This window comes from Alosa pseudoharengus, unplaced genomic scaffold, assembly GCF_046254945.1.
Source record: "Alosa pseudoharengus isolate Yale_2024_CS ecotype anadromous, Long Island Sound unplaced genomic scaffold, YU_APseudo_1.1 YU_APseudo_1.1_scf_4, whole genome shotgun sequence".
Taxonomy (NCBI): domain Eukaryota; kingdom Metazoa; phylum Chordata; class Actinopteri; order Clupeiformes; family Clupeidae; genus Alosa; species Alosa pseudoharengus.
This window is the reverse complement of record NW_027468774.1, coordinates 13,088,497-13,105,270: the sequence shown is the minus strand read 5'-3', so window position 1 is coordinate 13,105,270 and position 16,774 is coordinate 13,088,497. Positions and strand designations below refer to the sequence as shown.

General features: G+C 40.2%; 1 protein-coding gene across 4 annotated transcripts in view; it reads left to right on the top strand.

The window, feature by feature from the left end:
- The window catches only part of npnta (nephronectin a), a 55,794-nt gene that overhangs the window by 34,522 nt on the left and 4,498 nt on the right, over positions 1-16,774 (top strand). For 3 of the 4 annotated variants that reach the window (XM_076264882.1, XM_076264880.1, XM_076264881.1), the window contains 4 exons: positions 8,321-8,737; positions 8,924-9,013; positions 15,227-15,325; positions 16,474-16,733. In XM_076264882.1, the coding sequence (XP_076120997.1) occupies positions 8,321-8,737; positions 8,924-9,013; positions 15,227-15,325; positions 16,474-16,733 (866 nt within the window). The remainder of the gene's footprint in view (positions 1-8,320; positions 8,738-8,923; positions 9,014-15,226; positions 15,326-16,473; positions 16,734-16,774) is intronic. The other variant, XM_076264883.1, reaches the window with a different exon arrangement.

Genomic DNA, 16,774 nt, shown 5'->3' with positions numbered 1-16,774 from the left:
TGCAGAGAAGCGCCAGCTCTTGAACAAGACACATTGGGATGCTAAAATTACTGCTTTGCCTTTAGAAGTCGGGGATAGAGTCCTTGTGCGTAACCTCAATCTCAGAAGGAAGCACAAAATTTCTGATAGGTGGGAATCAGACATTTATATTGTGGTTAAACAGCCAGACATGAGTATTCCTGTTTATGTTGTCACACCTGAGGGTGGAGATGGTAGAGAGAGGGTTTTACATCGCGATATGCTGCTGCCCTGTGGGTTTTTGCCTTTTAATACAGATGGCCCTGAGGAGGCTATTCTGGAGCAAAATCCTCCTGCTGCTGCTGTGGGTATGGTTGGTGAGGATGAAGTCTCTTTGGAGTGTTCGCTGGAGGTGAATACTGACAATGAAGCTCATGATGTGAGTTGTGTATCTTCCGAATTATCAACAAATTCAACTCTGTCCCCTGAGTGCGAGACCCCGTCACAAACCTCTCTGAACCCGGATGCACCCGAATTTTCATCGGGGCAATTCCAAATGGCTGACTGTGAGCCTATGTTTAGTCCAGTTTTACCACAGGGTAGGCCGCAGCGAAGACGAGTGCCCCCATCTTATCTAAGCGACTACCAGGTTGGCTCCCACGCTGGATGTAAACAACATTCTGTGAGCACTCAGTCTCATGATATAGGTTTAGTATATGACTTTCTTGTTTCACTACAGAGCCAAATCTCAGGATTATTGCAATCCCTTTTGAATTGAAATGACGAGGACGTCATATTTTAAGTGGGGGGAGGATGTAACCCACCCAAATATTTAAGTCAGAGTCCTTTGCCTATTTATTATAATTATATATGCATATGTCCATAGGTTAATGTATTATATTACTATTACTGTTTCCTTTTTCTCCTATTTTCCTCTCTTTTCTACCTGGCACGAGAGATACATTCTGTTCGCTATACTCACGTCACTTGTGGTATATAAGCTACTGCGCAGCCGTTGAAGTTAGTTCAACAAGAGTCAACACAGGGAGTAGGCAATAGCTCTGCTGTGCTTCGTACTGCTGTTCTTAAGATATATGATATTATTCTCCAATCTTCTCGCCAGGTAGGCATCTGAACTATTTTCCTTTCCTTTCTGTGTTTCTTAAGTTGGGTAAATCACAATGGAATAGGTTATTTGAGATAACTGGGAAAAACGGACGTTGGAGCTAACCGCTCAATGTTATCGTTATTATGCTAGCCTACCGTCTAGCTAACCACAACAGTGTTGTTATTTTATTTATGAGAAATGTCTGCAATACTTTTGTAAATAAGTTTAAGGGTAGTTTTATCATTTGTTTCAAGTTTTTCTTTTGTTTTGTTTTTGGTAGTGTAATGTTACAGTTCGTCTCTGAACATTTTGACAATGTTTAGTGTTTTCATCGTAATGAGTTCAACAAGAGTCAACACAGGGAGTAGGCAATAGCTCTGCTGTGCTTCGTACTGCTGTTCTTAAGATATATGATATTATTCTCCAATCTTCTCGCCAGGAATTGTGTCTGGGTAGCTAGATTGCTAAAGTGCCTAGTGCCCAACGACCGTCCTGTTTTTACAACTGTGCCTGTGGGGAAACCAACGGCTTGTGTCTGCGGCTCGAGCGTCTACCTCTCAACCGCCTGTACTGGAACGTCAGATATCACCAACAGCTTGTGTCAGCGGCTCGAGCTTCTACCTCTCAACCGCTTGTCCTGGACATCGCCAACGGTTTGAGTCTGTGGCTGCGACTCGAGCATCTACCTCTCAACCGCTTGTCCTAGAAGGCTCCAAAATCGAACTGTATTACACACAGGAACGCCTAGAACTTTGTTGAAAGACGGATCTACTCAGTGGCAGATCGCTGTTGAAATTCCAGCTGGTCAGCTGGACGAAATAATTCCATTCTCACATACACTGATTTAATTTAATTATATTCACATGTAGTTTATATAAGCTGTATATGTTTTGTTTTATATAATTTGTTTATTTATTTTAATGGCCATATTTATAAGTTATTTTATTTATTCTTATTAATCTATTCATTATTTACCTTATCTACCTGGATAAATTATATTTTAATATTACCTATATACATCTCTCTCTCTCTCTTAATAAATTCTATATTTTCTTACACCTTGAAACCAGATATATTATCCAATTTATTTGTTTATAATTCAATTAAATTGAAAGACCCTGTAAATTCCTCCCTCTCTGTAAAATCTACACAGGAAGGGTTACAGCTACATAGGATAAATAGCCTAGGCTAAACTTACAGCCAACTCCTCACATCCATCGCCATTATTATATTTGTATTAATACTATATTATATTGTCCTCTGTGGGCTTAAGTTAAATACGTTTTTAACAGCTGCCCCTATGCAATGCGGAGACATCAGCAGTAGCTTGATGTAGTCGCCTACCGTAGATTACCTTTGGACATTTGCATAGATAGTATTGCTAGGTAGGCAATGTTAGCCAACGTTTACAGTAGCCTAGGCTAATATATTTATTCATGATACGCCCTTTTCAGCTTGTCTTAGTGGCACGGCAAGTGGCAAATAGTAGGCACAAACTCAGCGGAGAAAGATATCAGTAGATACTTCTGATTTGTATAGTGTTTTGTTCACTTGGATTTTGGAAATGTTACAGAGAAATATGTTAGCCCTTTCTGCCTCCAGACCATGTAGTTGCATCATAGATCCTCCTGTAGAAGTTATCAGACAAAAACGATCACTGGCTAACCCACTTTAAACTACTTTAGCAAAGTCCTTGGCTGCAGGTTGTGAGCAACAGGCAAACGCAAGATACAATTGCAGTCCAATGAGATGCAACTTTATTCTCTCCGATCATGGCAATGTTAGACGATGTCGTTGGTGGAACAAATATAAGTTCGCCGACCTTGACTCAGGCGACTTGAACGCTTGTCCCCTTCAGCTGCGACGTGTGCCGATGTATGAACAAGACAGTTGGGCTATAAATAAATATCGGGGTAATTTACAGTTGACAATAATGACGGATATTTACTTAATGCTATTAGATATGGGTCTATACGTTTATTTACTTATATTGACGAGATGAAGCTGTTAGGCTACTGTGCTCTGCTCAGCTCAAATCTACGCGCTACAGGCGATTGTCACATAGAATAGCCTATAGAACTGGAATGTCATATCAACAATATGGCCGCGGCGGTGTTTAAGAATAAGCCCTATAGTAAAACATGTTTTGGACACAGTGGACCTATGAACGGATTTTGAGCCACTGGGGAACAGTGTTGGTCAAGTTACTTGGAAAAAGTAACTAGTTACTGATTACTGATTACTTATCCAAGAAAGTAATCGAGTTACTTTACTGATTACTTATTTTCAAAAGTAATTAGTTACTTTTCAAAAACACACTAGCTATACACAACCTGAATACACTTTTTTTAAAACTTGTATTTATTAGTTTCAATCTTAACTATGCACATTGCATCAAACAAAAATGTATTTAACATAAAATTAAATGCATCAGTCTCTCAAAATATTTTTGGTGTGTATACTCCTTCATTCGAATAGATGTAAATAAAATACAGCAATAAAATAATTAAAACCAAAGTCTCTATTAACATGTGCAGTGCCGCTGCTGGATTGTGAATGTAATTACTGTTTTTGCAATTGTAATCCCTTACTTTACTCGTTATTTGAAAAAAGTAATTGGATTACAGTAACGCCTTACTTCTAACGCGTTACTGCCCATCACTGCTGGGGAAAGACGCAAAAAACCCTTAAATGATGACTGATGGCGAGTTTTGTGGAAAAGAAATGGACAGATTTAGATTTACATATGTGTGTAACTATCAACAGATTCAAGGTATCTTGCTTTGAAAAAATTACAAAACATGTTTATTACACATAGCGTAACTAAGTAGACTAAGGGGCCCCATTCACAGGGGAATAACATATAACCCATGGTATACCATTGAGGGGCCCTTTTAAGACATAACATAACCCGGGCTATTTGACTTCCCAGATAGCAAAAGTACACTGGGAAGGAACTGGGCCACACCTACCATACCTACGTCCACAACTGAACGCCATACATACAAGTGCAGTTGAATGAAGTTAACTGATGTCAACAAGCAGGGAGATAATGGAGATCAGTAGTTCTACTTAAACTACTTTTGCACATAGGCTATGGAAGATTGGTCAAATCTAGCAAATAGGAAAGTTTAAGTGGATAATGTGAAAGTAAAAGTAAGACATTTGAAAGGCCAACGAAAGTTAAGGTTGCTTTTGATAAAGTGCAAAGACGCAAAACTGGTGCTCTGAATAGCGATTCTGTTGTCTTTGAAAGTTCCTCTTATTGACGCATTTAACTGTAATTTGGATTAACCCCTGCTTTACCAGACCGTAATATTTCACTGCAAAACAGACGTGCACTTTCATGGGCAGTTTTCGTACATAAAGGGGAATACCTAATTAAGCGCATTTTACGCTTCTCCTCCCATCTTTTAACACGAAACCCCCACTTTCCCCTGACCCTCCCCTGAATACATATGCATGACACAGGAAAGCGCAATTACACATTCTCAGCTCCTGCAACAGGCAGTCTGCACTTTTACCCCAGTGTGGCCTGTTTGTACATACCTCGCCATGTTTTTACGTGCACGTTGCGAAACTGGTGGGCGCTAAAGTACATCTGGCCTTCTGTGTTACAAACGCGGTATGGAAGCACTTATCATGCGCGATACGGATCCGCTTTTTATGTGTGGTACAAATCCGTTTATCAGATCTCTTAACAGCTTCATTGCCATTTTAAATGTCATTGTTAAGCTTGTTAGCCTGGGTAAAACCAGAGGAATCTGTTAGCAAGTAAGTAACAGGTTTGTCTTGGTTCACTCAGGCTACAAGTCTATTACATTTTTCTCCAGACATCCCAATTTAGACTAATAGACAGCTACGGAGCCTGCAAAGGGTCAGGGTGGGAATTTATTTATAGCAATACTTTTGTGTTCCCTCACAATACTTTCGCGTTCCCTCGCAATGTTTTTGTGTTCCCTCGCAATGAAGTGTGTGTTCCCTCACAATATAACCTATTTCATTAACCTACAATCACATCAAGTTGGCTAGCCTACTATATGGAAAATACAGTTTTCCCTAGCCTGTGTTACACCTTTCCACCAAGTTTTGCGAAAATTGTACCCATAGTTTTTGCGATATTGTTGACACTGCACCGCTGTAGCCTATGGTGCAGTAACGGATGAATGGCAACGGATGAAAAGCAAACGGAATTGCTATCTGGGTTAGGCGCCCAATTCAGATATCAGGGGTGAACAACATAGTAGTGACTTCACACAGAGGCTTGGGCTTTGGGGCATACTGGGCCTGGTAGGCCCGTTCAGTAATCCATCCCTTAACTCATTGAATGCCAAGCTGTTTTCGGAAGCTTTGAGTGCCAGCAATCTAGACCATTGTTGATGATTTTTGTACAGCCACAGCATATTCTGTGTTATAGCTATGAACACATACAATGGCTCGTTTGAAAGGTGAGACTTTAAGCTCTCAGTGGGTGCAAACCGTGTATTTCTACACGCTTCTGTTCCTGAGAAATCGCAAGCTAAACAGTGGCTAGTTTTCACCAAAATCGCTGTTTTTTTCCTAGAAATGGAGATATAACGTCTTTCATGAAATATGAAGTGTTGCCTGTAAAGTTTCCGGGAAGTGACCTGGCGAGACAGCCACCTGTGATAGACCCACGAAAATTGCCTGGTTTTGAGCTGACGTGCATGCGTCACTGATTCGACCCAAAGCGGCAACCGAGTTATGATAAAATGTCCAGATTGTGCGTTTTCATGAGTTTTCGATCGTCATATATTTCATTTCCATTCATCACAGAGTTCCCAAAATCACATATAAGGTGTGTTAGAGTGTCTAGTTTTGTAATTAAAAAAAAAAAGCTAAAAACGTAATATTAAGTTTTTGGCACTCAACGCATGGGAAGGAAAAGCGTAAAATTACGTTTTTGGGGCCCCAGCTGTGGCGCAACTGGCTGGGGCACCTGCACCGTACGCCGGCGACCCGGGTTCGATTCCCGCCCCGTGGTCCTTTCCGGATCCCACCCCTGCTCTCTCTCCCATTCGTTTCCTGTCACTCTCCACTGTCCTATCATTAAAGGCATAAAAAGCCCAAAAAAATATACTTAAAAAAAAAAAAAAAAAATTACGTTTTTGGCACTCAAATGGACCCTATCTTATGCCCAGCTCATTGCAGCGCCAGGTGGGATGAAATGTGTCTTTACTAGTAAGTGACCAACACAGTTAGCATCAACTTGCACACATGAGCACCTATGGGTGTGTTGGTGAAAAAAATAGGTATGGTCAGGCAGATCGTTGGTCTATAGGGCTCAACAGTGACCACCCACTCTGAAAATTTGATTATAAGGTATAATAGGCCTATTGTAACCGTCCAAGGGAGACTGAAAACCAGCTATGTGACGATGAAGCGATTGTATATACTATGTAGACGCCACAAGTTTATATGATATTAACCTTGTTTTAAGAAAAACATGTTTTATTCACGATTCCGTGGAAAAGCACTACACTACCCAAAATTCTAAAGTGTAAAAGCAAAATCTTTCATTAGTAGAGATCACCATTGGCATGGTAATGTTTCTGACTTAAAGGGACACCAGGCAAGCCTGATGCTTTTTCTCTACGAAACTCCCCCTCGCTCCGTCTGAAGCTCTTTTCCTTTTCTTTGCATCTTCTGTCAAGGGTTTTCGCTGCCTCTTTGCCAGCTCTGCCATTCTACACACGTTTGCAACAATCGCTAGCGTTTCGTTAGGTTGCCTCTGTGCTGTGGATGCAGGATGTAAACTGATCCTGCTTCGGTCGGCGGGTACGATACACTGAAGTTGCAAGCGGGATATTCTTCCTACAGGCAGTAGGGGCGGGCGAGAGAGTCTTCATTCTCCCTGTAATGAGTCATTTAACCATATACCGAGATACGAAGATGAGTAATTAACATGAAAACGTTGCCTGGTGTCCCTTTAACTCCCGCCTCACCGCACATTGTTTTGCTCACTTGAACAAGATGTCTACTGAAACAGTGAGGAGCAATGTGTGGGCATTCAATAAAAGTTAAATTTGCTCAGTATAAATGGTAAGAAGTCAGTCATCTTACATTCAAAAGGAAGTGTGTTAAACTGTTAGGTTGGAAAACACTGGAAAATGTATAATTTGCAATGGAATGGAATGAGTAGTTCCTTTGCCCGGAAATTAAAATATGTACACAAGCTTGTACCTTGACCTCTTTTCATTTATTTTTTTTTTCAAAATTAAATGTTCACAATTCACACAATTCACATCATTAAATTATCACGATTCACTCCATAGATGGTCAGCCTAAGGCATGGTCTAAATATATAGATATATAGATATATATCTTTATATATAGATTTTTCCAAACGTCAAATCAATGGAGAAATAAATAGGAAACTTATTTCCGGAACCTGACCCAAGGAAAAAGCTGGTGCATTATTTCACTGTTATGTTAAGTCAAGTCAACTTTATTTATATAGCGCATTTCATACACAGAGGTCATTTAATGTGCTTTACATAAACAAAAGCAAACAGGAATAGTTGATAAAAGCATAGAAGGGCAATAGTCAAAGAATAGTTTAAAAAGTAAAGAATAATAATAAAATAATAATAATAATAAGAAAACATAAAACACACAAGGTGATAGTACATAAAGGCATAAAAGGGCAATAATTTAAAAGTGTTTAAAAAGTAATTATTAAAAAAAAATAGTTGAAAGACGCGATTTGAGACAGAGTCCAGGTCTGCATGATACTTCATAATAGATGATGTGTCGCCACCTCATTCGTCCAAAGTCGAGAGTACAATTCAGCTGGGTTAGATGCGTAGCTGCTCAAGCGATGCCTGAGGTAAAAGTTTTAATATTTAAAGGCCTATCGATGTTTGGCGTCTTGCCGGCTAGTTCAATATTTCAAAGACACTTGTGCGTTCCTTCCTGCACGTTGGGTCCTTCAACAGAAAACAATAAACTCAGGCGAATTATCGAACAGCAAACAACATTCTGACCAATTAAATTCTCGAAGTGCAACGGCAAATAGACCAATCAGAATTTATTTTGTGACGTATCATGCAGATCTGGTAACCCATGCAGATCAGGTACCCACAATACCAGTGGGTAGTTAGCAATTGGTTACAGTTGATTCCACTGTTGTAAAGCCATTGTTTACTATGGTTGTTATAGTTACCATTTAAAAAAAGGAGCATTGATATGGAACAGTGATTAAGGTTTATATGAATTCTCATATCATTTTAGCTATTCCAAAGGTGATTATTGAGCCTCCAAGGCCTGGGAAAATACCACCAAAAAATAGAGTCCCTGATGCTGACCAGACAAGGATCACCACCTTACAACCACCAGTGACCATACCAACTATAGTCAAAACTACCAACTCCACTGTGTCTACTGCAGTACCTCCACCTCGAAGGAAAACAGTTCCCCATAAGCCACCTGTCCCCACACGTCAGTCCCAAAGACCCACTGTGAGAACTCCATTATTGGTCACCCCAAAACCACACTTTAGACCCTGGAGGCCACCATTTCCTATTACAAAGGCCCCATCTCTCACTAATAAGGTCAATCCCACACAGTGGCTCCCTGCTCCAACAATCACTTCCTTGGATAACAGAATAAGCAAAGTTTTCACACCAAAACAGAGAGGAGATGTCCACAGTGAGTAATAACATAGAACCACACATTTTCATTGTAATGAATGAAGGCATTGATAATTGAATGTGTTGGAAGTGTTAATGCATACATCATTTCAAGAAAGTACAATACTGTTTAATTTGTCTTAAATTAGTCTGATCTTATATAATGTACTGTACTACTATTGTACCTTTCCTCTGCACTCCTCAGTACCACGTAAACAAGGCCAGGAAAATGGACCGGGTATTAATTTTGATGTTGAACTGGGAAACACTGATGAGGAAATGGGTGATGATCCAGGTAAAGTTAAAAATATATACCGGTATATATTTTTTTTTTTAATGTTTACAATACAGTAATTGATATGCGGTGTGTGTGGCAATGTGTCATTGCTCCCATGGATTTGCCTATCACTGCTATGTGGATAACAGTCAACTTTACTTGTCTTTCAAACCTGATGACTAGTTTCAGATCATATTTCTCTCCAAAACAGCTTTTGGTGTTCCCAGCTCATACAGCTATTCCCCAACAGATTAACATCCAGCTTGACTCATCTTCACTGACCCCAACTAAATCGGCACGTGACTTGGGTGTCACAAATTATGTGACCGACTACATTTACATCTGAGCATGTAGCCTCAATCGAAAAATCATGTTGATTTATCCTCTACAAAGATCGGACCTTATTTGACACAAGATGCCATACAACTTCTTGTACAGGCTATGGTTCTTAACAAACTGGACTATTGCAATTCATCATTAGCTGGCCTGCCTGCTTGTGTAGTGAGACCATTGCAGTTGATTCAGAATGCTGCTCTTCTCTTGCTCTTCATTGGCTTTCCAACAAGCAGCCAGAATTAAATTCAAATTCCTCACTCTGACCTATAGGACACTTATTGGATCAGCTCCCTGCTATTTGAATTCCATGATCCAGCTCTATATACCCAATTGACCGATCCCTAGCCCCGCCCATCGGACGCAAATAAGCCTGCAACAATTTAGCACCAACCGCACCATGTTTTTTCAAGCACCCGCCCCTAGCCTTTTAAATATAGCATAGTTAGCAAATTACTACTAATGTCCAAGTGATATTACATGGCACTGGGTGGTCAACTATTAGTAGACAAAGGGACAGATTTTGCCGCAAAATCATTCGTTGTGCTGTGGAGGGTCATAATAACAGCTTAGATTGGAGATGGGAGAGAGGTCATAGATCTCAATAGACAACAGGGAGAAACCTCATCTTTTTGTCATCATGCAAGCACTCCAGAAAGCATGCACTTCTAGCCAACTTCTGTAATATATTGAAGAACTTCTGTAATGTTTGACCGACCTAGGCGGGGCTTGCGAACGTTCAATCGCCTATCTGTACCACCAACTGTATCTGTTACATTCAATAAACAAATTCTCTTACAAAGTAATGGTTTGTTTATTCATGGTTTTGCATTATGGAGTTGCCATAGTCATGAGTGTATAACGAATACAACGGGGCTTAACACACATCCCTGCGGAGCACCAGTGCTGAATGGAGGAGATGATGTTACCCAACAGGGGCGTCGCTAGCAGTTGAAAACATTTGGGGCTTAGCCCATAGAGTCTTAACGGTTCTCATAATTCCAATTTCGCCTGCCCTTGCTCACTTTTGATAGATTACCACCGACTCTTGCCTCATTTGAGCCACATTGATTGAATAATATGGACAATAATATTTTGACAATTAAAGGATGTAATGACCTGTTGTTATCTTGACATTTCTGTTAGCTATTAAAAAACAAACTATATAGCCTAGCCACCTAGCAGAGTGGTGTTTTAAATAGCAAGATGCATCATATGTAGATGCAACGTGGCCCCGGCTGTGGCGCAACTGGCTGGGGAACCTGCACCGTACGCTGGCGACCCGGGTTCGATTGCCGCCCCGACTCTCTCTCTCCCACTCACTTCCTGTCATTCTCCACTATCCTGTCACATTTAAAGGCATAAAAGCCCCCTAAAAATATATAAAAAAATATGTAGATGCAACGTTCAAGTTAAATCTGCTGCATGAAGGAGAGTGAGAGCACCTGTCTCCTGCTTGTATGTTTGTTAAATAGGTCCATCTCATCTCAAGGTTTAATGCACGATCGGAATAATGGTTTTATATTTGTCAGTCAACTTTGCAAAATCCATTTAGTGCTACACTCAAAACATTCAGGGCTGAACCCCCAGAAAAATCGGCTAACGACGCCTCTGTTATCCAGCCGTACCGCCTGTGTCCTCACTGCAAAATATACAATCTAACCAAGTGTTATTAATCTTATATTAAGATCAAAATATGTATATTATTATTGTTTTTTAGTATGAAGAGACTTACCTAGCACTCAAAAGATAATTTTGACTTAATTTAAGAAGACATAGAGCCCTATATTAGCAATCTAAAACGCATGGTCACTAGCGAATAGCATTTAATACATTTAGGGGTTTGTCCAGTCCACATTCGGGGTGGCTTTGTTGTCAAACGTCAGGTGCCTGGCGTAAATAGGCGGCTCTTATGTTTCTTAATCAGTCATGGGTGTGTTTTGGGCGTAACATCCTTAGTTTAAACCAATGAGAATGACATCATTCCCACAACAAGCAGCGCAACTTCAAGGTAGACTATGTCAGTTTGAGGTCATACTTTTGTCATAGTTCTGTAAACATACATGGGTCCAAACTTCAATTATTGGTGTTTATTTACACACATCAAAACAAACACAAGTGTGTTTTTCCAAGTCAAAACACAAAATAGCAATTTCACTGAGACAAAACAAAACAGTCTACATCGGGTCGTCTCTCTCAAAATTTTGTCTACATCACATGCAATGTCCTAGTCCAAGGCACCGGGGAAAATATATTCTGGAATGCCGTATCCAGGCCTGACATGACAATATCCCCACATGTAGACTGATTTTTTTGCCTGTAGAAGGGCTATTGCTCTTCTTACCCTTCCTCTTCCCCCTCCTCGTCCTCCTCTTGCTCCTCCTTGTCCTCTTCCTCTAACTTCACCTCGTCCTTGTCATTCTCTCCCTCTCACTTCTTCACCTCCGCGTCTTCTTCCTCCTACTTCTTCACCTCCACATCTTACTCTTCAGACTCCTCTAATTCTTACTCTTCTCACTCTTCCTGCTCCCTCCATTGTACCCATTGTACATTACCTGTAGCTTATTTATAGTGCTTAGGCTGATTGCAAAGTACAGAGCCCGTGAGGTGACATGAAAAAAAAAAAAACGAAGGTAAAAAAAAAAATACTGAGAAAAGGTATGTACCTGGGACAAACACTGACTAGGTTTGCGAGATCTTGAGTTTGTTTTTGCGAGATCTCGAGTTTCTTTTGCGAGATCTCGAGTTTCTTTTGCGAGATATTGACTTTCTTTTGCGAGATATTGAGTTTGTTTTGCGAGATCTTATGTTTCTTTTGCGAGATCTCGAGTTTGTTTTGCAAGATATTTAGTTTGTTTTGCTAGATCTCGCAAATCCATCAATGCAGAACCACAAACGTTCTGGAGAGCTTCAGTCACTGAAATTACGTTGAAGTGCCTTGTTTTGCCAGCATGCGGCAAACAAGAGCAAAACTAACGGGCTTCACGCATAAATGCAGGCCAGGCTGCAGTGTCATTGTCGGCGAAATCACAAGTCACTGGCAGAAAAATAAATAATCAAATAAACGCTTTCTGTGGTGATTCTGCCTTAAGTGTGCATTCATCGATGTGTCTCACTTACCAGCTAAAGCGTTGTTGCTTGTTGTTTCTGGCAGTTTCCCTATTGGCTGATAACGATTTATTTATAAAAATGTATCAAAAGTTAGCCCTCCCCCATGGGGAGTAGTAGCCTAGGCTACTTTGACATGACCTGTCAAGACGTGAGATTGAGAGATTCTGTTCTCGGTAGTGTAGCCAGAAATGTTCAAATGGGTGGCCATACAAACATTAATCATAGGCATGTTATATTTATGACATATAAAGTGGAATTTATTGAAGGCATTTGATCACAGCTGACAAAACAAGCATGAATGTAGCTTCGGTGCGTCACATGAAACACAATTGAGACAATAGATTAAACATATTGGACAACTCCAAAGCCTTATCATAGGCTACATAATTCATGACATGAAAAGTGGAACTTATTGTACAAAAATGACACATTATGCTGTCGGCTAAACATTTTAAACTTGCGCAAAACTGCATGAACCCAGCATCGGTGCGTTGCATTAATTTAAACAAATTGAAGCAACAGCTTGACCATCGGACAATCCTACTGCAAAGCCATTTCATAGGCATGCAGCGTTTATGACATAAAAAGTGGAATCTGAACACATTTCATCACACCTGACAATTACGGAGCTGCCAGCTGTAGCCTACGCGATTTTACTGATTCTTGAACTATCAGCGCAGTGTTGACTTGCGCGTCTTTTTTAGATGGTGAATGTAAACGAAGGAAAGCCTAATTGGACAGGCAAGACTGACAAGTAGACAGGCCTGGCCGTGGCTACGCATATGCTTGGTAGGCAAAACTAGTGGGAAAATGTCTAAACAAATTTGGTAGCCAGAAAAAAGAACATAAACAGAGGATAGAAAATACAAAAAAGATGGGAGAGAACGCAAAGAATGTAGGCCTATGGTTCTTGGCTTCACATTCAGGCAACAGACGAGTTCGAGGATACGGTAGGACAATGATGACATTAATACAGTAGCCCGCTGTGGCATGGTCGCTTGCAATTGCATGGTTCATCTATATTATTTTAACTAATTGATCTGAATTGGTTGATTTTTCTCCTGGTAGCCTGTGCTCGCCTGTGCTGCGTGCGTATACCTAGGCATAATGGCTGTTGCGGTCGTGGGCGTGTTGCTCCCCGGCACAGAATAACGTAGAACCGGCCCTGTCTAAAATCAAAAGACTATCACTGTGCGTGTGTGGTAACGTTAACTTCTGGTCTTGACTCACTGCAGAATGCAGCGGCTTGTTCACTGCACTAGAGAATACAGCTAAACAAGTTAAAGAAAGGGAAACGAAACTTCATATTTTTAAAGCCTCTAAAATCAAATTGACTATTGAAATCGAGGTTTAGGATGGAGTGATGAGTAGGAGCGATGACGCCCCCGCCCCCCCTCGGCTTTTTTCACAAATCGCACCCTGACTGGTTTGGCTTGTCAGTCAGTGTGAAACGCAACCTCAGACCAACGCAGATGCCAAAATAAGGAACTGCAACCTAATTCCAGTGGCTAAAGCTCTCCGGAACATTTCTAGTGGTTCTCATAATGCATTGATGGATTTGCGAGACTCGCAAAAGAAAGTCAAGATCTCGCTAAAGAAACTCGAGATCTCGCAAAAGAAAGTCAATATCTCGCAAAATAAACTCGAGATCTCACAAAAAGAAAGTCAATATCTCGCAAAAGAAAGTCAAGATCTCGCAAAAGAAACTCGAGATCTCGCAAAACAAACTCAAGATCTCGCAAACCTAGTCAGTGTTTGTCCCAAGTACATACCTTTTCTCAGTTTTTTTTTTTACCTTCGTTTTTTTTTTTTCATGTCACCTCACGGGCTCCGTAGCAAAGTGAACTAATTATCTAAAACAGTTTTCACATGAGAAAGTGTGCCAGAGAGTTGGCAAAATAGTGAAAATAATAGCCATACATGTGTGTAGATTTGCTAGGATTGTGTTGATCATTTGGAAATTGAGTGTAAAGCATGAGTTGTGTTTACAGTTCCGCAAAAAGAGTGCTGTGCAGTGAATTGTGCCTACAGTTGTGCAAAGTGTGTGTTACAAAATTGCAAATTGAGTGCAAAGCAGTGTTTGTGCTTTTAGTTTTGCGAACTCAGTGAGTGGTTTTGCTATAAGTATTAATAGTTTTAGAAATTGTGCTATAAGAATCACAGTTGTGTTTAAGCATTCAGAAAAAAATGTAATTGCCAGTTTTCAGCCCTGGGCGCATTGTTTAATAAAAGTGAAGCGCATGGCGAAAAATCTGAGTTTAAGATAGGAAAAAGCTTTGCGTCGGGATAAGAACACGCTTTGCGCCTGGTTTTTGATCACCAAGATAGGGCCCTTAGACTTATTTTAAGGAGTCTTATCAAGACAAATTTACTCAACGCACTGGCAGACAAATTTGCTTGTTTTAGGACAAATTTGCTTAACGCACTAGCAGACAAATTTGCTTGTTTTCAGGATGAGATGTCTTAAAAGTCAAACTTTTCTTAAATTAAGTCAAATGATTTCATGAGAAAGCGCTAGGTAAGTTTCTTGAAAAAAATACCAGCTAGTTTTTTTTCATCTTGATATTGAAGATTGGTTAGATTTTGTTAGATAACACTTGAAACACTTATTAGAGTGTTTATTAGATAAGCAGTTTTTGCAGTGAACCAAGTTCAAAGGCCAACTGGTTTCCATACAGTCTTCTTTAGAGGTAGATATCTATATCAGCCCTTATATAAACTGTAGTAGTAGTTCTTAATTATTGTCATCATTGGCTGCATTTTCAAATGTTACATTATATTTTCCAGAGGCTGGTGTTCTGAGCTGTACTTTTGACTATGGCCTTTGTGGGTGGATAAGGCACAGGGAAGGAGACTCACAGTGGACAATAGTAGAATATCCTTCAGGTAAAATTAATCAATTTCAAATTAAATTGAGTCTTTCTGGGTTAAAGCGTAACTCTCGGCAAAATGCAACCTAGGGTCTTTTTGTGAATGTACTCCAGTCAAACTTTAGTTTAAAAGCATAATTAGGATGGAAGCGCCACTTTTAAGATATTACATATTGTCGCTTTCACGTCAAATGTCTTTTTGAATGGGAATACTAGATTTAAAATCGCTATTTTTAAAACACTAAGAAGGCTCGACACAACATGAAACTTCTCGAAGTATCACCAGGGTCTCTACACATGAACTTGAGCATTGAGAACAACATTGTTTGTGTACACAGAGTTTACTAAAAAGAAAGGTTTTCAACAACTCACGTCTTGACTGGCAAGATGGCGGCGAGCGGAAAAACCAAGTCAGTTGTTCAAAACCTTTCTTTTTAGTAAACTCTGTGTTTTAAAAATAGAGATTTTGATGCGATCATAGTATGATCACATTAAAATAGCAGTGCCTCTAGCACTCCCATTTTTTAACGACCTTTAAATGACAGTTTGACTCAGGTACATTCACAAAAAGACCCTAGGTTGCATTTTGGCGAGAGTTACGCTTTAACTCAATAATGCATTGTTAATATATGTCTTGCATTAATGAAATAATAGTATTTTAGTGACACTCACATACAGACATACACACTGACATACATTTCACCTGGATTATTGGGGGGAGAGGTACCGTCCGGGGTTTGGGGCGTGGAGCAGTTAAATGCAGGGGCTGACCTGACATAATCTATCTATCTATCTATCTATCTATCTATCTGTCCATCCATCCATCTATTACATATTCTGCAGGGGGTAGTGCCTAATAAAACCAGCCTGAGCTGTGAGTAGCCTACACTCTCCACAACTTATTTGGCTAATCAGCAAGCTGGTCTAACACTACAACAAGATGGTCTGAAAGTGAAGTACCTCAAAAGTGGGCAAATCTCAGTTCCTGGGAAATACATGGCGCCAAATTTGATGTCATTGCTACAGCTAATAAGGGCTTACATTAAGTTCTTATCTACATACATTAAGTTCTTACTATCCCTAATAGTTATATTTAAGGCAAATTTTGTCAGAGAAGAAAGGAGAGAAACGACACTGTTCAACTTGCTTATCTTGACTTGGTAGGTGAGAAATATCTGACTCTCCCTGAAGTCACTGTGAAGCACAGTGGAAGGGGAGCGCAGCTTCTCCTGCCTCTCATTGCACCATGGAACCAGGGCTCCATGTGTCTGTCTTTCCGACATAAGCTTGCTGGCCATCATGTGGGCATGTTGCAAGTGTTTGTGGAGAAGGGTCGGCATCATAGCCCAGCAATGTGGGGTAGAACCAGGGGAAGTGGGTGGATGTCAGCCCAGATCACACTGTGGGGCAACAAACTTGAAAGTGTAAGTATAATCCTGAAACATTTGGAGAATATTGTTTGTTG